The sequence below is a fragment of the Dromiciops gliroides genome, chromosome 1 (genome assembly GCF_019393635.1).
Source record: "Dromiciops gliroides isolate mDroGli1 chromosome 1, mDroGli1.pri, whole genome shotgun sequence".
Taxonomy (NCBI): Eukaryota; Metazoa; Chordata; class Mammalia; order Microbiotheria; family Microbiotheriidae; genus Dromiciops; species Dromiciops gliroides.
The window spans coordinates 667,660,176-667,685,263 of NC_057861.1; the positions used below are offsets into that span (position 1 = coordinate 667,660,176).

Genomic DNA, 25,088 nt, shown 5'->3' on the forward strand with positions numbered 1-25,088 from the left:
TTGGGGTTGGCTAGTACAAAGGCATAGAGACACAAGATGGAGTATTGTATGTAAGGAATAAAAAAATTCATTTGGGTTGGATCACAGTGCTAGAAGGGAGTAATTTGCCATGAGGCTAGGAAGATAATTTGGGGCTAATTTATAAAGGGCTTTAAAAGATGAACAGATTTTTAAAATATTTAATTCTAGAGACAATAAGAAACATCTTGAGTAGGAGAATCACATGGTCAAAGACATTGTTTTTGACAGCTGTGTGGAAGATATATTGAAGTGGGAAGAGGCTTGAAACATGGTAGCCAATTAGAAAGCCATTGTAGGGGGCAGCTAGGTGGTACAGTAGATAGAGCTCTGGCCCTGGAGTCAGGAGGACCTGAGTTCTGGTCCAGCCTCAGACACTTGACACTAGCAGTGTGACCTTGGGCAAGTCACTTAACCCCTAATTTTCCTAAGGCAGCTGTGTGGAGAGAGAAGGGATCAGATATAGAAAATATCAAGATTTAAAACAAGCTCTGGTAATTGATTGGATAGGTGAAGTGAATGAGAGTGAAAAGTTGAGGATAATGCCAAGCATGTGAACCTGGGAGAGTGGAATTATGGTGGTACATTTGACAGAAATAGGAAAGTTTGGAGTAGGAGTAGGTTTTAGGTGAAAGGTCATTCTGTATAGGATATGTTGTCTGAGATTTTTCCAGAGCATCTGTTTTGAAATGTCCAGTGGCAAATTGGTGATAGGGTGTTGAAGCTCATGGCAGAGACCTAAGGCTCTATATTATATACATTATATAAATTTGGGAGTCATTGGCATAGAGATGATAATTGAACCCCCCATGGCAGATAATGCTGTTACCAAGAGAGAAAGTGTATAGAGCTGAGAGTAGGTACCAAGGATAGACCCTTGGGGGATGGATACCCACAGTTGTGGGTATGACACACATGATTAATGAGCAAAGGAGACTGATAAGGAACCACCAGACTAGTAGGAAGAAAACTAGGAAAGAGCATTGTCATGAAAACCCAGAGAGGAGAAAGTATCCAGGAGAAAATTGCATTCAACTGTGTGAAATGCAGCAACTACATAGAGATGGCAACTCAAAAGATCATTGGTAATTTTGGAAAGAGTAGTTTCAAGTGAGTGAAGATGTGGAAGCCAGACTGCAAAAGATTGAAGTGTGAGTAAAAGGAAAAGTAAGAGACATTGTTGTTTCCTATGGTCCCTCTGATATCTGCAAACTATAACTGTCCTCTCTGCCCTGGAACTGAAACAAGAGACTGCTCTCCTGCAGGTGCCCACCGCCCACAGGGTTCCTGCCCCTAGCTACTGGATTCAGCAGGTGTGTGCTAGTTATCTCGTATTCACAGCCCGGGACATGTCTGGTCAGCATAACTGTGCTCAACAATGGAAGGTCTTCCAGTCTTCAACTCAATTGTCAGATCCCCACACTGTCCGTGAAATGTAAGATTCTAAGGCTGAGGCTGTAGAGTCAGCCTGGAGGGCTTTACAGTTCACTCATGCCAAACCTCAGCCCCTGGGTATCCATGTCTTTCCTGAGAGTCTTTTCAGATCATCTTAGGAGGACATTTGCTTTACCCTGTGTTTATTTCTGCTGCTCTGAGGCAATGTTCTATATTTTTTTGTGGAAGAAATTTGGAGAGTTGAAAGCTTTCCAACCTGCTCTGCCATTTTCTCAGAATCTGTGTCTTGGTTCCAGTTATTTCTTAATTCTACAGAAAGCATTTTAACTTCTTTGAACGTCCTTTAGTGTATAAGTAGTTTTGCCTTCTAGGAGGTTTGACCACAAGGCTACAGTATACTTAAAACAGTGCTAAAATAAATGGATTTAGGCTACTCTTCTAATAAAGCTGTGTCTTTTTAGAAAATTCCTCAGGATAGCAGTTTTCAAACTGTATACTTTAAGGAACTTGAACGATGGGACTAGTTCTAAAAGTAAGGAAGAAAATATTTGGAAACCCTAGTTTAAATTTCAGGGCTCCTCACCATCTCACCTCGTGTTTTCTATCTACCTAGATCTCCCATTCTTTCTCTACTCAAACTAAACCCTTCTTCATCCCGGGCAGTCTGTATATCTATCATTTAAATGTGTCCTGTCTTCCTCCCCATGAAATAAAAATTTTAAAAACAATTGGCATAATACTTAATCAATGGTCTCATTGCTATCTTGTGTGTGTGTGTGCGCGTGTGCACGCACACAGACGCACATATGCACTTGTGTAAGGAGTGGGGGGTTGTCTCTTCCTGCCAAAAATTTTAGGGTCCTTCAGAGCAGGAACTGGGGCTTTTGCTACTTTGTATTCTATAGCCATGAATTAGCATAGTTTAATTGAGGTAAATCAAAGTTCTAAGCAAGGATGATAAAAATACACATTAAATAGTTGAAAGTAATACGTTCAACAATCTCTGTACTAGAGATTGTTCAAGTTTTTGCTGAATCTTACAGGTTTCTTTTTAGACTGAAGTGTCTTTTTTCGGTGAATGGTCCCAGAGACTTTGAGCCACCACTGAGGGTAACAGATTGGCTTTTTTTCCCACCTCACACCTCCCTTTTTTCTCCTACCACACTCAAGGGATAGGAATAGTCTATGTGTAACAGGGCTTCTTAAACTTTCTACGCAACCTTTTTTCACTGGAGAAATTTTTATGTGAGCCCAGGTATATGGTTTATTAAATAAGTATACAAATCAAATATTTACTGCCATTTTAAAAATTACCCCCCACATTCAGTTACTCAGTGCCATATGGAGTCACAACACAGTTTAAGAATCTTTGGTGAATAAGAACCTAGGGGTATGGTTCATATATTCTGTAGAAAGACCTAATTACCTGTGAAGGGAAAGTTTCACTAGATAATTAATGGGAGGCTTCCCAAGATCTGTGACACTAGAAATTACCTGAGGTTTCTTAAGATTCTTACCTCCCTCTTGCACATAATGAAAATAGACATTGACCTTATCTAGCTTAGAAAATAAATGTCAAGAAATGTCTATTAACAGGAAGCATTGTTTCCTACTACTCCTGTTTGTGTACCAAGTAGTCAAATTTTCATCAAATAATTATAAACTAGTTTAGTCTATGATGTGTTACAGTAAACAAATTATTTCTTATCATTTTACCTTTTTATATAATATTGGGAACATCCTCTTCAATTCTATAACATTCCCTAAAAGAACTTCTAATTCTTCAAGTTCTTTAATGAATGCTGGAACTGAGAACATTCTCAAACAATTTGGGTAGGTGTGTATGTGCATGTGTGTTGTGGTAAAAAGTGAAAGTTTTTTAACAAGTCGGTTAGGACGCCGGTTTTTGAAGGACCACCCTTTTGGGGAGGAGACCATGACGAACCGCCAATGCGTCTGCTAAGCACTCCACTTCCGGGGTGCGAGCTTAAAAGGCAAGGAGAGAACGGAAAGTGATGTCTTTTTCTGCTCTCCTCGTCCACTGGCTGCTCTGCACAAACGCTGACTGAGGTTTGACTTGGCCCTGTTCTCTGTAACAGCACGTGCTTGACACGGTTTTCAGCCTCAGAGGTAGCCTTGGGTTTTTGGTGAGTTCTATACCGGAATACAGACTAAGCTTAGAACTAGACTATTTGTTTGTATTTCTACTTTCCTATCTCTTTAATCAAAATCACCTTGTAATTCCCAAACAATAAAAGCTCTAACTAAAGATCAGAGGCTTCTTCCACTTACTGGTCTGGGAGATAAATAAGGGAAAGGTTAAAGGGGAGTTTAATGCTCTTGTATCCAATTTTAAATCTCACAGTGTGTTGAGTGTGTGTTTGAAAAAGTATTTGTTGCAACCAAAAAAAGAGGCTTTCAAAATAAGTTAATTTTTATAACACTTATTTCAAAGTCATCTCCTAGACTGGGGGAATTAGGCATCTTCTCACTTCTCCTTTTCTGATTAGTGTAAATTTGCACTTAATTTGTTAAGTTCAGCTGTGGTTTGTCTCTAACAAATATCTGCCATGTCGTTAGTGTATAATTTTGACATTTCTCCCAAATACCTTTCCTTGAAAAACTTCAAAATGAGAGAGAAATTGATACAAGGAAGAGTACTGTGAACATAGAAAAACTCAAGAGCCAGAGTCAGTTTCTTGAAGCCTGATTCTAAGTTTCCCATTACTCAGCATCCACATTTTCAGAAGAATTGAGGAATAATATTTGACTTGTTCCTCCTTGATTTTCAGTTCACGATCAAATTCCTTGGATAGCAACTCTCATACTGAAGAGACACTCAGTAAACGGAAGCGATTGGATTCTCCAGCCACCTCCCTCTCACCATATGACAGCAGTTGTATTGCCGCCCGAATCCGCCCTTTGTGCAGATATAGGAAGCGCAAGCTGCTCCGGACCAGCACAGTCTCATACCTCAGTAGAAAGGTAGATTCAAGTCTTATGTGGCATTAGCTCTCTGGCTGAAGCATTTGATGATGAATACATGGATTTGGGGTAACATTTACCAGAAAGGAGCAACCTGTTATGTGCCAGGCTCTGTGCTAGGTGTGTGCCGACGATACAAAGAAAGGCAGCAAACAGTCCCTACGCTCAAAGAGCTCTTAGTATTATAATGGGAGAGATAGCATGTGAACAATTGTGTACAAATAGGATATGTAAACAAAAAGGTGCTAGTGTTAAAGGGGGAATCAGCAAAGACTTCTGGCAGAAGGTGGGACTTGAAAAAAGCCAGGAAGATCCAAAGACAGAGATGAAGGAGAAGGATAATTCCAGAAATGGGGAACAGTGAAAAGTTTTTAAAAGTTCAAAACTGAATTTCAGGTGTTTTATTCTTTAGGTTTCTTTCTTTTGCTATTTCTGTTCCTTGACTATAAGTGTCTATATCAAGCATCTGCTTCCTCATTTGCATATTTCCCCTTAAAAAGAAGAAAATCCTTACACACAATTTCACATGTGTAGCTATTTCTTACCCTGCCAATTCTTTCTCTCTTTCCTTACCCTCCTAATTTTATTCATACAACCTAATACTCCTACGTCCTCTGGTTAGAATATCGGAAGGAAGGGCCTAGTTAAAATGTGTAAGGTTCGCTGCATAGATATTTATACCATAGTTATCTGTGTCCTATTTATGTTCTTGTCCATCAGTCTTTAGCAAAGTGTTAGGAATCAATCAAGTCTTTCATAAGCAGTTTTCAGAACCTTACCCCAAAGCAAATACCCTCGTTTAACAGCAGAAATATTAGCAAATGACAAATATATTTAGATGATTCTTTCTATTCATCTTGATTTAAATTAATTTTCTTTCTTTGTTCTTTTTCATAAAATACAGTGTCATTGAGGTCATCCATTCAGATATTTGAATATATACCATATTCAAGAAAAATAACTCCTTGTATAGAGATCAGTGTATTAATATGAATATGATAGAATTTTTTTAAGTGAACCCTTAGTAATGTTAACACAAGGATTTGGACTTGTTTATAACCATTTTTAAAAAAAGAGAATGCTTTATTATTTCAGAATTCCTGTGATTTGGTGATCATAAAATTAAATTTTTCTTCATTTTAAAAGCTTAGGCAAGGAAATCTCCATCAGATATTTACCATCCAAAGAAAAATGGAAACAATCCAACTTCTAAAAGAAAGTAATATCTAATATAGGGTAAAGGAAGGAAGGATATAAGCACTTTGCCAGAGGCCTACTATATGCCAGGCATTGTACAGATATTATCTCATTTGATCCTACAACAACCCCGTGAGGTAGCTTCTAATATAAGCACCATTTTATACAGTTGGGGAAACAGATGCAAACAGAGGTAAAGCGACTCACCCAGGGTCACACAGCTAGTGTCTGGTGCTGAATTTGAACTCAGGACTTCCTGTCTCTAGACCCTCCACTCTGCCACTGTGCCACCTAACTGCCTCTAATAGATCAGTCTCATTTGTATATGTACTATAACTTGAAGGGAGCCAGGAATCTCTGATTGTGAATACATCTTGGACAAAATCTTTTTGAGATAAAGAGCAAGAATTTCTAAATTGCTTTAAAAGTAGTAGGGGAATATTTTAGACTTTGGAGGGTAAAAAATTTTTAAGTAGTATTTAAAATGTCATTATGAGGGAGCAGCTAGTGGCGCAGTAGATAGAGCACTGGCCCTGGAGTCAGGAGTACTTGAGTTCAAATCCGGCCTCAAACACTTAACACTTACTAGCTGTGTGACCCTGGGCAAGTCACTTAACCCCAATTGCCTCATTATGGTGACCGTATTACAATAAGACAGGGAGAGATTTGATGTAGCCACACAGCACTTAGCACAGTGCTTCAGACATAGAAGACTCTTTATACTAATATCTTATTTGAAAACTTATTAGCTTATCAACTCATTTCTACAATCCTTAGTAATATCTCATGCTTTTGATCATGAAGGGACTATTCTTAAAACTAGAGAAAAATATATTGATTAGGAGTGATGATTAATAATTTACATCTCTTTCCTGCCTTATTTAGGGGGAAAAGGCCTTTTCCAGGAGCCCCTTATAATTATAAACGTTGCTATGTACCTTTCGTTAGTTTCCTTCAGTCTAAGCAGAAACTTAGCAACATGTCTCTTCTTTATTTCAACATATAAGTAGCTTGTGCATAGCACAGAACATTATTGGAGAATGTATAAATCTGTTCCTCCAACCTAACCCCCAAAAGTCCCACAATAATGTTCTCTTCAAAATTTCTAAGTCAGAATGCTGAACCATGGTTAACTTTATCCCTGGCTTATTGTTTCTTTTCTTTTCAGCCACAGAAACCCCTTACCATGAAGTGTAGCTGTGAATGGCCTCATACTTGTATCCTATGTGAATGTAAGACATCCATCAAGCCTATAGATGTTGATACCATGACATTAAAGGAACGAATTGCAGTGTTGGATTCTGGCTTCCATCCTATTCTTTCACTTCCTCATGGTGAGTAGGTTGCTTCTAACTTAGAAACTTTGGTGTTTGTTTTTTTCCTTGTGTCCCTTTCCTGTTTGTTCAAAGGTCTGAGAGAGTTCTACCAAGATGATGACTTCAACCAGGTGATGTCTAAGCTCAGCTTTCCTGTACCACATAAAGACAAATGCACAAAATAAAAAGAACATAAAAAGAGGAAAAGGGGAAAAAATCATTTTAGAAATGGGTTAAAAATTTAAAGTGAGGTGAAAACATTAGAAATGTTAAAAACGCAGACTGATAGAACTGCTACCCTCCTAATAAAGAAAATTAATTATAGTATAAGATCCTCCAGTAATATTTAGAGATAGAATAAAATATATTAAGAACTGTTGTCAAAAATTTAGCAGTTCTTTCAGTGATTTCTTAAGATGAACATAAAAACAATTAAAGTAAAAAAAGATGGAAAATCTAAATAAAATAACAGAATTTAAGGATCATATTAAGTGACGGAAGAACAACAAAAAACGCAAAGTGGGAATGACAAGCAACAGAGGGCAAAATGGCAAAACTAGAAAAGGATTTCAAATCTCTATAAACAAAAGTAATTGATCTCAGTGAGACAGAAAATTATTTATCTCCTAAGAAAACACAAATAAAAAGTTTGCCACATTCCAGAAGTCATGCAAGAAAATTGCTTTGAAATATTGGAAATAAAAGCCAGAGTGAGAATTAATAGTGTGAGAATATTATCAGGGTCCCCATGCTGAGTGAGCATGAGACTGCCCTCAACCAGTCAGCTTGAAGCAGTGTGTTTTGGGAGTTGGTGATTAGAACTTCATGGGAGGTAGAGTTCTGACCGCTCCTGGAGGGTAGTTTAGTTTTTCCTATTCTTTCAGAGACACTTGTTCTCTCTTTGTTAACCTCTAATATATTTTAATAAATGTTTAATACTTAAACCGTTAAACTGTTGTCTTAGCTAGCTTTCCCCATACAGGGGACAGGTAAAGTGACCACACACATTTAGTTCTACCCAGCATAGTAGTATCCATAAGACAATGACCTTGAGCTTAATGCCACTGGCAATGTAGTTGTCAACTCCCAATTCATTAACATCAAGCATAATGTCTTTAAAGCAACCAGGAGAAAGCAAATTTCAGAAAAGCAACTACCAACTCAAACTGTGCAAGGAAAAGATAAAAGAAGGAAAGAATGATTCTAATTGCTATCAAAAATCTTAATTCTTTTCTTTCTTCCTTTCTTTTTTTTGGTGGGGCAATGAGAGTTAAGTGACTTGCCCAGGGTCACACAGCTAGTAAGTTAATTATTTTCTGATGAAAAATCCAAAACTTGACAGAGCCTTGGACAGATTGACCAGGCATAGAAAAGTAATCTAAAATTGAATTCAAATAGGGAGTAAAGGATGCTTACTATATACTAGAAGGTTTAAAGAAAATGTTTTGTGGTTTTTAATTTACATCTAGTTTTTATGCCCATAAGCTATAAAACTGTGCATACCCTCTGATCCAGCAATACCACTACTACTAAATCTGTATCCCAAAAGGAACCAAAAAAAGAGGAAAGGGTATATTTGTACATAAATATAATAGCTCTTTTTGTTGAGTGTAGAATCAGAAATTGAGAGGATGCCTATCATTTGGGGAATGGCTAAACAAGTTGGGGTATTTGACTATAATGGAATGCCATTGTGCTAAAAGAAGTAACAAACAAGATGATTTCAGAAATACCTGGAAAGACCTACATGAACTGATGCAAAGTGAAGAGAGCAGAATTAAGAGAACATTGTACACAGTAACGGCAACATTGTAGGATGATCAACTATGAATGACTTAGCTATTCTCAGCAATACATGATGATCCAAGACAATCCCAAAGGACTATGATGAAAAATGCTATCACATCTAGAGAAAGAACTTATTGTCTGAATGCAGATTGAAGCATACTGTTTTTAGTTTCTTCTTTCTTGTTTTTCTGTTTTTGGTTCAAGTTTTCTTTGACAAAAACACTAATATATAAATTTGTTTTACATGACTGCACATGCATAGCCTGTATCAGATTGCTTACCATCTTAGAGAGGAAGGGAGAGAGAAAGACAATTTTTGAACTCAATTTTTTTTTTAAGTGAGGCAATTGTGGTTAAGTGACTCGCCCAGGGGTCACACAGCTAGTGTGTATTAAGTGTCTGAGGCCAGATTTGAACTCGGGTACTCCTGACTCCAGGGCTGGTACTCTTATGCACCACGCCACCTAGCTGCCCCTCAAATCTTTTTTTAAAATTGTTTTTACATGTAATTGCTGTGGGGAGCAAATAAAATATTATTTTAAAATAAATAAATGAAGCAAAACTTGGGGGATTTACATAAATTTTGAAAATCATTATTTTTAAAAAACAAAAGCCAGGAATTTGAGGGGTTAATCACCTGAAAAGGTCATATAGCTATATGTACTATATCTTTTATGTACTTAGAGAGTACTGAGGGGGCAGCTAGGGTGGTGCAGTGGATAGAGCACTGGCCCTGGATTCAGGAGGACCTGAGTTCAAATCCAGCCTCAGACACTTAATACTTACTAGCTGTGTGACCCTAGGCAAGTCACTTAACCCTAATTGCCTTACCAAAAAAAAAAAAGAGAGAGAGAGTACTGAAAGAAAGTATAAGAAAAAATGACATATTTTAAAAGACAAGAGCCACAAATAAAAGTTAAACAAATGTCATTTGGAAAACATAATAGGAATTTCTAAGCCATCTGAGAGACATGGGGTAGTATTTTTTTATTAATATAAATCAAATCCAGTATTCTGTATTTAGTATAAGTGAAAGAGAGGGAGTTTTGAATAAGATTGGATTTTTGCAAAGTAAATAAGCTTTATCTATCTTTGGCAAAAGTGGTTTAACAACAAAACAAGCAAAGTATGATACCTTGTACATATAAAAAAGACGGAAAGAAGTAAAATCACAAAATGCTTAGAAAACAATTTTCTACTTAAAAAGTAATATATTGGGGGCAGGTAGGTGGTGCAGTGGATAAAGCACTGGCCTGGATTCAGGAGGACCTGAGTTCAATCCAGCCTCAGACACTTGACACTTACTAGCTGTGTGACCCTGGGCAAGTCACTTAACCCTCATTGCCCCACCCCCAAAAAATATTTAATATATTAAAGAGTAAGAACTGAAGGTGGCTAGGTGGTACAGTGGATAAAGCACTGGCCTTGGATTCAGGAGGACCTGAGTTCAAATCCAGCCTCAGACATTTGACACTTACTGGCTGTGTGACCCTGGGCAAGTCACTTAACCCCAATTGCCTCACTTAAAAAAAAAAAAAAGACCTCATGCAGATTGTAAAGTGAATGGCTGAAATAAAATATATATATCTGCCTAATTAAAAAAAAAAAACCAAGATGAGAATTTGACCTTGATTTTAGATAAAGCAGTAACATACAGCTGCCATTCAGAGAGACTAGCAAGGAAACTACATTATGTGTTAAAAGAATCATAGATGATAAAACGTGATGCAGTGATATTTATTGCTTTAGCAAAAATTTTGCGAAATTATCCTTAGTCACAGACGATGATTGGTCATTTAGAAAACCATACAGAAAAAAAAAACATAATTGAGAGCCTAAGTAGCATTATATAAAATATATTGACTAAAAAAGCATCATTCCTCTGTATTACAAACATCACCAAAGGAAGTTGCAGCTAAATTGAAAATAGGTTATAGATATTTCTTATAGAGGCAAGAAATTAGCTGACTGTGTATTATCATATACCTAAAAGTAACAAGAAACATTATTCCGTGGATTATTTTGTTTTCAGGGATTATAGCCAGAGTTGGCAAACTGTGCTTCTTGGGTCATGGCAAGTCCACCACCTATTTTTGTTGCAGCATGGCAGCATGGTACTAATTAGAAGAACCTGCAAAAAAGATCATCATGAAAATAATTGTATGCGCCACCATCAGTTGCTGAAATAAAATTAAAAATTCTATGAAGAATCCAATAATACCCCAAATTAAATGAGTATTTCTGGGATGCTGTGTGACTTCATTGCAAAGGTAGAGAAAGATGAAGATGGTAAAAGATTAGTTTCATGAATGAAAGAGGGCCAAAGTCAACAAAAAAAACCTCATACTTTTACATGGCAAAAAGTTAAAAGTAATAAGTGTTGGGGGGCAGCTAGGTGGTGCAGTGGATAAAGCACCAGCCTTGGATTCAGGAAGACCTGAGTTCAAATCTAGCCTCAGACACTTGACGCTTATTAGCCATGTGATCCTAGACAAGTCACTTTTAACCCTTGTTGCCCTGCAAAAAATAATAATAATAATAATAATAAGTGCTGGACCAAAGAACATAATAAATTATATTTTAACCAACACGAAAATTCTTGTAATTAATGTGGGGATTAACCCTGAGTAGTCAGTTATTTGTATAGTTAGAACAAGGAATTAAGAAAGAATAATAATGGGAAACAGATGGTATACTATGGAGACAACTTTTTAATTTTTGTTTGTTTTTTTGTTTTTCCAGGGCAGTAAGGGTTAAGTGGCTTACCCAGGGTCACAGAGCTTAGTAAGGGTCAAGTGTCTGAGGCTAGATTTGAACTCAGGTCCTCCTGAATCCAGGGCTGGTGCTTTATCCACTGTGCCACCTAGTTCCCCCAAGACAACTTAATTCTGAACTAAACAAGTAACTGGAAAGCAAAGATAGGAAATTGACAACAGAAATTATATCAACACTGACTATGCTTTTATCCTGAAATTTAACCAGCATAAATTAGTTGCCAATAGCAAGGAGACTAAAGGAGTCCAGAAAGTACTTTGACAGTTGTCTGACTTATTTGCTAACAGAGATAAATGTCTGCTTAAAAGCAACACTAGATTAGAATATAAATTCATTTGTAAAGTCCTACAAAGGATTATGGATAACTATGAAAAATAGTGCCTAAAAGACCAAATCATCAGTAGAAAGTATAATTACTTTTAAAATATTTTATATATAGATTTTTTTTTTAGTTCCATTTTTTTCTCCCATTTTCCCTTCTCTCCCCCTCCTGAAGCCAGCAAGCAGTCTGAAATAGGTCATACATTACAGTCGTGTTAAGCATATTTCCACATTAGCCAAGTTGTAAGAGAAGAATCAGACAAAAGAGGGGAAAAGCACGAAAGAATAAGCAGTGGGGGGAAAAAAGCCAATGGCAAGAGTGAAAATAGTATGCTTCAATCTGCATTCCGATTCCATAGTTCTTTTTCTGTGGAGAGCATTTTCCATCATGAATCTTTTGGCATTGTCTTGGATCATTGTATTGCTGAGAAGAGTTAAGTCTGTCACAGTTGATCATCCCACAATGTTGTTGATACTGTGTATAATGTTCTCTTGGTTCTGCTCATTTCATTCAGTATCAATTCATCTATGTCTTTCCAGGTTTTTCTGAAATCCATCTGCTTATCATTTCTTATACCGCAATAGTATTCCATTACATTCATATACCACAACTTGTTTAGCCATTCCCCAATTGATGAGCATCCCCTTAATTTCCAATTCTTTGACACCAGAAAAGAGCAGCTACAAATATTTTTGTGCATGTGGGTTCTTTTCCCTTTTTTAAGATCTCTTTGGGATATAGACCTAGTAGTGGTATTACTGGGTCACGGGTATGCACAATTTTATAGCCTTTTGGGCATGGCTCCAGGTTGCTCTCCAGAATGGTTGGATCAGTTCATAGCTCCACCAACAGTGCATTAGTGTTCCAATAGTAAAATTAAAGAAAGCTTGGAAAGCTAGCACCTAAATAAAGTCATCACAAGGACATTCAAGGATAAAAATAGAAGGAATAATATAAGCAAAAGAAAAATGGAAAATGATTGCCAAACCTATTATGACATTCATTTTTTCTACATCAAGGTTAGGCAGAACTACTATTCTTGGACCCTACCTAACATCAGAGTCCTGGATGTGCTTTTGCAGAGGTAGATATAGTTCTAAAGAGAACCATCTTGAAAATTTCTCAGAATATACTAGTAATTTAGAAAGAAAATTAAAACAATTGTTATATCACTTCACACCCAGCAAAATGGCACCCAGAAATGATTTTTAAAAATGTTTAAATGTGATATATTAGCTGGTCTTTGGAGAATGAATTGGTTCAGAGATTTTGGAAAACAATTTAGAATTAGTCTCACTAGAAAAGACTAACTTCTCCTACTGTCTATTTGAATTCTAGGTATCTAGTTACCCATGAAGAAATTCATTGTAGTAATTTTGCCTTCAGAAAAGAATTAGATTGAAGAGAACTTTTGTAATGGCCTTTTACTGGACACTAATGAATTTTTTTAAAATTTGACCATAAATATTAATTGCAAAAAAATAATCTTGAAGACTGATTAATTCTCAACATATACTAATTTTATTACTGAATATTATCCTTGACTTGTAGGGAAGGACTCTTTTCATGTACATAAAAAATAACTAATCTTTCCTCTTATATCTAGGTAGCCCTCTTCATTTGCACTTTGAAGCCCTTCTGAAAGAGGATCGACTAACTTATGGGACTCTGAAAATGTCTCCACTTATAAAAGGTTCACGAGTTCTCACAGCTACATACCCAGTACTAACACCTTCTCTCAGCCCAAACAGTAAGTTCTACCTCATAGTACCTTCCCCCTTAGCAAAACTCCTTGATGCTAATGGGTGCTTTTCAGTCTTCTTTACTTCTGTCATGACAGAATTTCAAGCAAAAACAATTGACCCTTGACCATAAAATATATATCTTTGGTTGTCAAGACATTTTTCCTTTAGTTTCATCCCTGTTATATTGTGCAATGTTTTCTGGAGTTTAGTCATTTTTCGTCCCTCATTATTCTTCACCTGAATGACTTTCTCCACAGACCTTAAAAATAACTTGAAAATCATCCTTCATCTTTCTACCATTAGAAGAGTAATGTTTTTTTGTTTTTGTATTTTTGCGGGGCAGTAAGGGTTAAGTGACTTGCCCAGGGTCACACAGCCAGTAAATGTCAAGTGTCTGAGACCAGATTTGAACTCAGGTCCTCCTGAATCCAGGGTCAGTGCTTTATCCACTGTGCCACCTAGCTGCCCCCTGGAAGGGTAATGTTTTTTAGCTATTGACTCCTTCCTCTTATCCTCCAGGTTTTTTTCCTCTTGATTTTTTCAATTTCTTCCTATTTATTGGATCTTTCTCTATTGGCTACAAACATTCCCAGTTCTCCTCGTTCTTTGAAAAACCTCCTTTTATATCTGCCATGCCTTCAAGCTATCCTCCTGTTCTCCTCTCCCTTTTAAGACCAGACTTGTAAACAGAAGAATCTACTTTCCCTATTCTACTTCTATACCTCCCACTCAGTTTTCAGCCCTTTACACTTTGGTTTCCAACTTTACTATTATACTGAAACTGTTCTCAAAAGATACAAACTGTCTCTACTCAAAAATCTGATGGCTTTTTCTCAATATTCATCCTACTTCCTCCCTCCCCTTTACAACTTTTTACTATTACCTCATAGATGCTCTTTCCTTCCTAGCTTCTGTAACGTTGCCATATCCTGGTTTTTCTCCTAACCGCTTAATTTGCATGTCCCCTATGGTTCTATCCTTGACATTCCTTTTCTTTTAATACATTATTTCCCTTACATATCTTATTTACTCTTAATATATTCAGTTGACTCCCAAGTTTGTGAGTCTAGCTTTGAACACCAAGGGGAGGAAATTGAAATGTGTCCAGATTGAGGCAGTATAATTGTGATATAGCTCCAAACGTGGTTTCAAAGCCTTTTCTTCCCTTTTTGTGTAGGAAAAGTACCATTTCTGCTGTGTTTATAAATGGTCCCTCCTTTTCAGAGGTTCTAGAATGCTGATTAGTAACAGGCTTCTAGATCTACACTTTGGGTTCTTTGAGTACGACAATTCATTGAGGAGAATGGAAGTGTGAACCTCGAATTTTCCTGTTTTATTATGTAGCAAGTTTCTTTGATAAAGTTTCTAAGATATATAGGGAACTTAGTCAAATTTATAAGAATAAGATTCATTCCCCAATTGATAAATGATCAAAGATATAAACAGGCAGTTTTCTGATGAAGAAATCAAAACAATTTATAGTCCTATGGGAAAATGATCTAAATTATTATTGATTAGGATAATGAAAATTAAAACAGCTTTGAGATATCATTTTACACCTTTCAGATTGACTAAAATGATTTCAGTTTCCATTGCTGGTAAAGTTGGGAAAAGATCTAAGCATTCTGGAGAGTAATTTGAAACTATGCCTTAAGGGCTATAAAACTGTGTATACTCTTTGATCCAGCAATACCATTGCTAGGTTTATATCCCAAAAAAGAGGAAAAGACCTATTCGTACAAAAATATTTATTGCAGCCCTTTTTGTAGTGGTTAAGAATTGGAAATCAAAAGAATGCCCATCACTGGGGGAATGGCTAAAAAAGTTGTGCTGTATTATGGTGATGGAATATTATTGTGCTTTAAGAAATGACGAGGGGGCGGGGCAGCTGGGTGGCAAAGTTGATAAAGCACCAGCCCTGGATTCAGGAGGACCTGATTTCAAATTTGGCTTCAGACACTTGGCACTTACTGGCTGTGTAACCCTAGGCAAGTCACTTAACCCTCATTGCTCTGCGAAAAGAAAAAAAAAAAATGACAAGCAGGATGATTTCAGAAAGGGCTGGAAAAACTTATATGAACTAATGTATAGTGAAGTGAGCAAAACCAGGAGAACATTGTGCACAGTGACAGTAATACTGTTTGAAGAACTGTGAATGACTTAACTATTCTCAGCAGTACAATGATCCAAGGTAATCCCAAAGGACTATTGATGAAACATACCATCCACCTGCAAAGAAAGAACTGATACTGATTGAACACAGACTAAAGCATGCTATTTTTCATTTTCTTCCTTTTTTTTCTTCTTAAGTTTTCTTATACAAAATAATATAGTAATGTTTTACATAATTGTACATAGATAACTTATATCTGATTTCTTACTGCCTTGGATGGGGAGGGAGGGAGAGAAGGAGGAATAGAATTTGGAACTCAAAACTTTAAAGAAAAATGTTTATTATTATTTTAAAGTTTTAGCTTCATCTTTTTCTGAGCCATTTGATTTTCTTTTTTTTTTAATCGAAAGAAGTTGATAAATGCCTCTAGAATTCATAGGTTTTCTCTGATCTCATGCAGATTCACCTCTTAAAGAGGGGAGACCCCTTAAAGGATTAGCAGCCAGCCGCAGCCTGTTTGCCTCCAGCCCCCAGACACTGAAGCCCAGTCCTTTGGTGCACAATCTGTCACCTTATGTTGTTGATAGTTCTGCAGCACCGTCATCCAGCCAGCCCTCAACCAGTTCTGCCTTGGTGAGTCATGGTTAAAATTAAAATGACCGTCAACTAGAAGCAATTATAATACAGTTTCAGATCATAAAAAGTAAAGGGTCATAAGGTTTCTGGGGACATCCATGTAGCCATAACATTGCATAAAAGGTTGTTACTGCCTTAGTATTTAGTCCCTAGGTTAAAGTCATTATAGGCGTATGGTTTTTGGTCCTGACCTGTGATTTCATCACTGTGCAGAGTTCCCTGTGAGATTCAGTATGGTATCTTTTCTGCACTTTCTAGCCATAGAGAGTTATGTAGAGCCCTGAGAGAGCAGGATATGTGTCGGGGACAGCACTTCTGACTGCACAGCCACCCCTTCATCCACTCTGCCATGTTATTTCTTTTGCCTACAAAGAAGCAGGCATTTGAATCTCTATTTCAGAAGACCTAGTAACTATAACCCTTACATTTAAAAATCTATGACTACTCCTTGATCTCTCACTTGTGATGAAAACTATAGAATGGTCGTAAGGATGGAAATGTGCTTTTCCATACTATTCCTCCCCACAAATGATAGAACGTTTTTATTTGTGACAAAATTAGAATGTATACAACCCACAACAAACTGCCAGGTCCAATGGCTAGACTTAATCTTTTGCCTGTTTGTATTTAATATTAAGTGTGTTCTGTCCATGTTATCCATGATTATCCTCTCTAGCTTGGTATCTCAAATAATATTTGACATATATTACTTTAACTTTTGCTAGTAAATGCACACAATCTTATTTGATCCTCACAACATCTCTGTTGGTTGTCACATATATATTATTATTACCCTGCTTAGAAATGAGAGAACTGAGGCTCAAAGAGATTAATTGCTTTTGTCCATAGCCAAGCAACTAAAAAGTTTGAAAGGTAGTATAAATGCTACAAATAAAGAAGAAAAATGGAAAGTAAAACAACTTTGAGGTTTCAGTAAGATGACAAAAAACAAAAACAGTGAATGTTAGAGGACCTTTGTGAAGATAGACACAGTCTTGTGTTGGTTGAGTTGCAACTTGATTAGATCATTTTGGAAAGTACTTTGGAATTATGCAAGATAAGTCACTAAGGGCACAGTGGCACTAGGTGGCACAGTGGATAGAGCACCGGCCCTGGATTCAGGAGGACCTGAGTTCAAATCCGGCCTCAGACACTTAACAATTACTAGCTGTGTGACCCTGGGCAAGTCACTTAACCCCAATTGCCTCACCAAAAAAAAAAAAAATTAAAAGATAAGTCACTAAGTTGTTTGTGTTCTTTGACCTAGTAACCATATATTGGGCCTATACCCAAAGAGGCCTGACATCTACCAAAATATTAATAGTAGGACTTTTACAGTAGCAAAGAACTGAAAACAAAGAGTTATTTTTTCACAGAAATAGCTCATTGGATTGCAGTATATTACAGCATTTCCAAGTAGAAGGGACCTAAAAAGCTGTCCAGTCCAAACCCATCCCCAGTAAAAGAGTTTGTATCCAACACAGACAGAAGTCCATCCAACCTCTGCATGAAGGCCTCCAGGTGAAGGGAATCTACTGCCTCCCAAGACAGCCCGCCTTACTTAATTGTGAGGGAGTGATTCCAGCTATCCAGACTAAATTGGCTTCTCTACCACTCTCACACATTACTCTTGATTCGCCCTCTTGTTCTAAACAGAAAAGTAATCCCTCCCGCCACGTTTCAGCCCTTCAAATACTTGAACTCAGTTATCATGGTCTCCCTGAGTTCTCTTCTTTAGACTAATCATTTTTGTTTCTTTCATCTAATCCTCATATGGCAAGATTTTTCAGTGTCCTGTGTTGACCTCCTCTAGTTTATCAGTGTCCTTTCTGACCTGTGTGGCCAGAACTGAACATGGTTTTCTCCATGTCTGTCCATGGCAGAGTACAGTGAGACAATCACCACCTTACTTTCTAGGAGCTGCATTTTTCTTAATCTAGTATGAGATATATTAGCTTCTTTTAGCTGTCCACCAAAATCCTCATTTCTTCCAGAAAAACCATTGTCTGCTCATGCCTCCCCCATCTTACTTGTGGAAAGTCAGGGTTTTTTTGTTTGTTTGCTTGTTTGTTTTTTAGTGAGGCAATTGGGGTTAAGTGACTTGCCCAGGGTCACACAGCTAGTAAGTGTTTAAGTGTCTCAGGCTGGATTTGAACCCAGGTACTCCTGACTCCAGGGCCGGTGCTCTATCTACTGCGCCACCTAGCTGCCCAAGTCAGGGTTTTTTTAATTCCACGTATAAAACTTTATTAAATTTAATCTTAATAGATTCAGCCCATTATTTAGCCTGTCTTTACATCCAGGCTCATGAAGTATGTTAACTGTCCTTCATGGCTTTGTATCTTATGAATGTTAATATGTAGTTATATGTAAATATGAGAAATTAAGAAAAGCCTGGAGAGACTCATATGGACTACTGCAAAATCAAGAGAACATTATACACAATGACTGCAATCATTTAAATGGAAAAAAGCAAAACAAAAGAAAGCTGAATTCTAAGTAAGGGTAATGATCTTAGTCCCAGAGAAGAAACAGTGAAACCCTTAGCAGCACTTATCACAGTGTAGGAAAGGAATGTTGTATATATTGTCAGATGAGGTCACTATTAATTGTTTTGGGTAAACAGTTTTTTTATAACAATATAAGGAAGCATTTAAATGCTGTGGGGAGGGCAGAAGAGGCAAGGTCTGGGAATTAGGGAATAATCATGATACAAAAACAAAAGTTTAATTAAAAAATGGAAATCTGTGAAGTCCTAGAAACAGATCTGAGTCTTCATAAAATCACTGGATTTATTCAGTAAATACAAGTTTTTTAAATCTTTCTTAGACCGAGCCAGCCAATATCAGGCTACAAAAGCATCTTGTAATTGGTCAACTCCGGTAATTTTTTGGACTGATGATAGTTCATTTAAGCATAAAAATCGGTCTCTATTTGTTTTTATACAGTCAGGTTTTTTTTAACCAATCTAAACACTAGTAGAAGTGACTAGACTCCTCAATTCTACACAGGTAGACCCATGGACTCCTAAGCTATTATATAAGGCCCCATAACTAGCCTCATGTTTACTCACAGACTTCTTTCCAAGTTCTGTCATTCTCTTAGAATTTGTCAATTGAGGGCAGCTAGGTGGCATAGTGGATAAAGCACTGACTTTGAATTCAGGAGGACCTGAGTTCAAATCCGGCCTCAGACCCTTGACACATAGTAGCTGTGTGACCTTGGGCAAGTCACTTAACTCCCATTGCCCCGCCCAAAAAAAAAAAAAGAATTTGTCAATTATGAATTGAGACAATCAGCCAAATGAAAGTACAGGTGACAGATAAACATACTAAGTCATTCTCCTACTTCTCACATCGAATTTGTTTATTTGATGCTAATGTCATGATGTACTTTTACATTTCTACTACATGGGGCTCATACTGAAGCAGACCTCAAAGAAGAAGCGATCAGAAAACTCCTATGATATTGATAACATTGTGATTCCTATGTCCATGGCAACTGCTGCTCGAGTTGAGAAATTGCAGTACAAAGAGATCCTGACTCCAAGGTATAACAGTCAGTTTGCAATTAGAAAAAAATGTACTTATTAATGGTAAAAAAGATAACATTTCTTAGAGTAGTATTGGTGTCATTGTCTTTCAGTGGGAATTTATAAATTGCCAAATTAGAGTGTGGAATAATGGGATTAAAAGCATTGGGAGGCTTTCAGCTGTGAAATGACAAATCCACTATCATAAGTAAAAAGTATTTTACTTGATCTGGAATTCTCAGAAGAGAATATGATTTTTTAATAAATTGACTGTCTATCTTACAGATTGTCATTATCTTAGTTTTCTCAGTTTATCACCATGCTTTGAGGCCATTGCTATTATTTTCATCGCCTTGGTGGGGTTTTTTTCCTGTTTTGTTCTCTCCCCTTGCCAACACCATAACTGTCCATTTTGTTGCTTGTTTTCTAAACATTCATCAGCAATTAAGGAATGGCTAAATTTAAAGTTTTTGATTATGTATTTACCATTTTACTTACAAGATCTTATTTATATTGAACATGCATTCTTGTTCTTAATCATAAAGGAAATGAAAATCACTGTATTATCTTATATTGCCATTGAAGCACTGACTGGCGAACATAAATATTTGATCTATGATCAACCCAGAGTGTGACCTTGTTGGTGAAGGTTATATTTGGCAGAAGTCTTTCCTTAGGGAAACTCATCACCCTAGAGGCCAATCTAATACTAACTGAATTGATCGTTTAGCAGCTGGCAAGTTTGTTTTGGGTTGGCTGGGGGGTGGCAGGGGCTGGGGACCCATGAGACCTTTATAACCCTGATAACTTCAGGGTGGTTTAGTGGGCTGGGTGTTGAGAAGTTTTCCACAAAGCCTTTCATGCCTCACTTATGCTTCCACTCAGTGATGGATAGGATGGATATTATCTCAATCCTGAGAGAAAAGAAGCAGTGGGGAGAGGACACCAAGCTGTTGCTGATTGTTGCCTTAATCCTCCATGTTCTCTTGTCTTTAGCTGGCGTTTGGTTGAATCAAAAGAACAAGAGCCATTAAATCAGACAGAGTCAGAGGTAAGAATAACAAGATATAGTTTACTTAGCATTGGTAGCATAGAGGCTTTTTCTTGTTAGTCCTTCATAAGAAGGATTTGTGGTAGAACCAAAGCACCTCACCCACATCTTGCTATTTATTAAGATTTTTGCTCACAATGGGGCAGCTAGGTGGCGCAGTGGATAAAATATTGGCCCTGGATTCAGGAGGACCCGAGTTGAAATCCAGCCTCAGACACTTGACACTTATTAGCTGTGTGACCCTGGCAAGTCACGTAACCCTCATTGCCCCACCAAAAACCAAAACAAAACAAGATTTTTCGCTCAGAATCACCTTGCCAAACAAAGCAGTTCATTCAACCTGTTACATGTTTTTTTTTTTTTAATTTAATCAGTAAGTATCTAGAACACAAATGAAGGCAAAAGACTGCTCTGTTTGTTACTTATTTTCTTTTTAGGGCTTTATTTGTTTTGTTTTCCTGAAAAAAAATGCCATTTTTTTCTTACAGGTAGAAGCAATGACAACAAGCACAGAAATGTTTATATTCTGACCTCTGTTCATTTTCTTATAAAGGCAGGTCTATTTATATAAACATAAAGTGGGTTGGCAGAGGTTTGCTGACAGATACAAACTTGTTACTTAATTGTGTACTGACTTTTTTTCTTTTTTGCTGGGCAATGGGGGTTAAGTGACTTGCTCAGGGTCACACAGCTAGTAAGTGTCAAGTGCCTGAGGCTGGATTTGAACTCAGGTCCTCCTGAATCCAGGGCTGTTGCTTTATCCACTGCGCCACCTAGGTGCCCCATGTACTGACATTTTAAGAGCTTCAATAGAGACACAGGAGGCCTTGCAGCTGATTTGGGGGGGGGGGGCAGGGCAATGAGGGTTAAGTGACTTGCCCAGGGTCACACAGTTAAGTGTCAAGTGTCTGAGGCTGGATTTGAACCTGGGTTCTCCTGAATCCAAGGCCAGTGCTTTATCCACTGTGCCACCTAGCTGCCCCACAGCTGAATTTTTGTGTTTATAGATAGAAAGGAAATAAGCTTGCATTTAGTGCTTACTAGGTACCTGGCACTGTGCTAATCACTCTACAAATATTATCTTATTTGGTAGGTGCTATTAGTATCCCCAATTTACAGTTGAGGAAACTGAATCAGAGATTAAATGACTCGCCTCAGGTCATACATTTAGTAAATCTCTAATACTGGATTTGAACTCATCTTCAGGGCCCAGTGCTGTTTCCCCTGTGGCAGCCTGTTTTCTGAACACTGTCAACTGCATGTGACCTGTTCGCCTCCCTAGTCATGTCAATTTCTTAGTACATTGACACTAACTTGAATGGTCATACAGTAAATCCCACTTGGCAAATAAGAGAAGTATTATCAGAGTTATTTCTTGAGGAACACAAGAAAGCAACTGCCAGTTAATCAAAGAAATTCTCCTTTTTAAATATATTGGTCGCTTCATTTTCCTTGGCTTTTCTGAGTGTGTATCTGTGTCTATAGAATGTCAAAGAGAGTAATTTTTGTTAATCTTGCAGTACAAGAGGACCTAATCTTAGTCTTTATAAAACCTTACAGTATTGTATGTGTATGTAAACTGTTAAAAATGAAAAGGCATTCTACTTCACCAGTCACTAAGAGACCTTTGAACTAGGACTTTTAATACAAGCCAACCTTCATGTGAGTTTCACCTGTAAACCATCAAAACAAAGTCAGAGAAAGCCCATAGAGAAAGGCCTGAATTTAAAGTGGCATTATGATTTGCCATATTAGTGGTTAAATCTTCATACCCCCTTCCTTAAGCTTCATTCTTTCCTCAGCCCCTAATACTACATAATCTCATAATAGAAAAAATGAAAATGGCAACCCTTACTTATAAATCAATAATTTAAGCATCTATAAGTTCATTAGTATGGTATTCCCTCCCAGTATCAAATTTGTTTGTTTTGTTTTTGTTTTTTGCGGGGGTTAAGTGACTTGCCTAGGGTCACACAGCTGGTAAGTGTCAAGTGTCTGAGGCCAGATTTGAACTCAGGAACTCCTGAATCCAGGGCCGGTGCTTTATCCACTGCACCACCTAGCCACACACACCCCCCCCCCAGTATCAAATTTCACAAACCCCCCCCCCCCCCATATAACTTAGGCCACTGAAGTTTCTGTAGCCAAAAAAAATTCATGACTAGTCAACATGTCAGTGAACCTCTCTGAACTTAGCTAGGCTGGTTCTAGGCCAACAAACAAGTATCAGACCCCTTCTGAAAGCTTTTCCAGCTTCGGAGAACATTGCCAAGGCTTACACTACAATGACAGAGCCTTCAGAAATGTAGGGTCACCTCTCCACCATAGTGATGTGTTAGGATATGACTTGAGTATTATGAGTAGCATTATAGTGACCGTATTGTGACAACTTAGGTGCTAATATTATGCTCCTTAGTCATGGATTAGAAATCAACATGAGCAGAATTTGTCTTCATCTACTCTCTACTGTTTTCAAGAATTTACTGATGTGTATTTCAGATGACGGTTGTTCAACTCCTGTGGGCTTTTAGGAACCTTGAAGTATCTGCTTTTCTTGAACTGTCACTGGCCTTGCTAGCAGATGCTTTCATACTGTGCTCACTAACGTATGTTAGTTTTACTGATATAAGATCATATCTTGGGGGCAGCTAGGTCGTGCAGTGGATAAAGCACCGGCCTTGGATTCAGGAGGACCTGGCCTTGGACACTTGACACTTAGCTGTGTGACCCTGGGCAAGTCACTTAAACCCCTCATTACCCTCCCCCCCCCAAAAAAAAAAAAAAAGATCATGTCTCTGTTTTGTGATCCAGAGAAATTTGATATTGTATCATCAGTATGACTGGATCTGATTACTTTTTTCTTTTTCTTAGTTAGAAGACACATCTGATGATGCTTATCGTAACCGTCAATACCAAATATGAGGAGCTTGAGAGAGCACGATGGGATTCCTGGACAGCAGCTGCTATTTCCCATAGACGAGGGAACAGGTAAGTGTTAGTGAGGAAAAAATGAGAGTGTAGGACTCAGTAGACCTGAGTTCTAATTCTGGGTATCACTAGTTAGTTGCAATAGTCACTTAGCTTCTCTGGTCCTCAGTTTCCATATCATTTAAAATTAAGGTATTATAAGATTCCAAACTTTTGCTATATGCCTACGGAAGAAAATCTATCCTAAAGGGGCCTAAAGTTACTACAGGTACCTATATAAATAAAAATTGATTAAAATAACACAAGAAAAAATAAGATCCAGGTGTTTGACTAAATGACATGTAAGTTCTAAGCTGTCTTCAATAATCCACAATTCTTGATCTAACCAGATTTTCAATTTGTGAGGAAAGTTTGTTTTTGTTTTTTCTTATGTTGATAATAAAATTGAGAACTGCCTGAGCAACAAATTAAGGGTTTTGTTATGAATAACCTGATGGTGATTGCCACATTATAATTTTTAGCAGATCTTCCAATAAAGGTGAAAGCCGAGGAACTCAGTCTGTCCCTAGTACAAGCCTAGCAATGTCCCAGCCAGTATCTCCAGATTCATCATATTGCAATTTTAATGATCTGGCCCACTCTTCCACTGGAACCTCCAGCCTGAACCTTGCAGCTTGTTGCAGTCTCTTTCCATCAAGGACAGGACTCGAGTGCCATCATCTTGTAGTGAGATACCTGTTCCACTACCACTGATATGGTGATGATGCAGCACAGGTGAGAATTATCATTGCTTCTCTGAAGTTGCAATATTTCAAATAGGTAGGTAGCCCTATTAGCCACCTCTTTTATCTTCTTCTTGTGGTCATTCTCTTGTGAAGAAACTATCTATTGTTGCTTTTACAAGTACATTTCTCTATAATTGCAAATACTGCAGTGAAAATGTGTTTAGTTTCCTCCAATCTAAGTAGTTACCTTGACTCCTTTTTTACCTTGCCCAAAGCCAACTCAGAAAAGTTTTAAAGATAAGTTCTGGAGAGTATAAAAGATGGCAAAGCCATAGCCATTTTAAAGTACACATTGCCTTGAGATGTGTGGAAGTTTAATGTCCATAGTGTAGAATGTAAGCTCTTTGAGGGCAAGGGCTTGGTCATTGTCATCTTGGTGCAATACTTAGTATAGTGCTTTGACATTTAGTGGACGCTTAATTAATGAGTGTTGCTGTAGTTGGTTTTTTATTGTAGTCATCTTCATTACAAAGAATGGGCCAAAATCTCTGACTAAATTTTA

At 37.5% G+C, this 25,088-nt stretch overlaps 1 protein-coding gene across 1 annotated transcript in view; it reads left to right on the forward strand.

The window, feature by feature from the left end:
• LOC122734552 (KAT8 regulatory NSL complex subunit 1-like) overlaps positions 1-25,088 on the forward strand; it is a 129,082-nt gene that overhangs the window by 99,207 nt on the left and 4,787 nt on the right. The window contains 12 exon segments of the mRNA XM_043975445.1: positions 4,206-4,398; positions 6,764-6,929; positions 13,403-13,546; positions 16,115-16,287; positions 19,719-19,840; positions 20,819-20,873; positions 23,745-23,780; positions 23,782-23,861; positions 24,323-24,456; positions 24,459-24,527; positions 24,530-24,553; positions 24,556-24,575. Of these exon segments, the coding sequence (XP_043831380.1) occupies positions 4,206-4,398; positions 6,764-6,929; positions 13,403-13,546; positions 16,115-16,287; positions 19,719-19,840; positions 20,819-20,873; positions 23,745-23,780; positions 23,782-23,861; positions 24,323-24,456; positions 24,459-24,527; positions 24,530-24,553; positions 24,556-24,575 (1,216 nt within the window).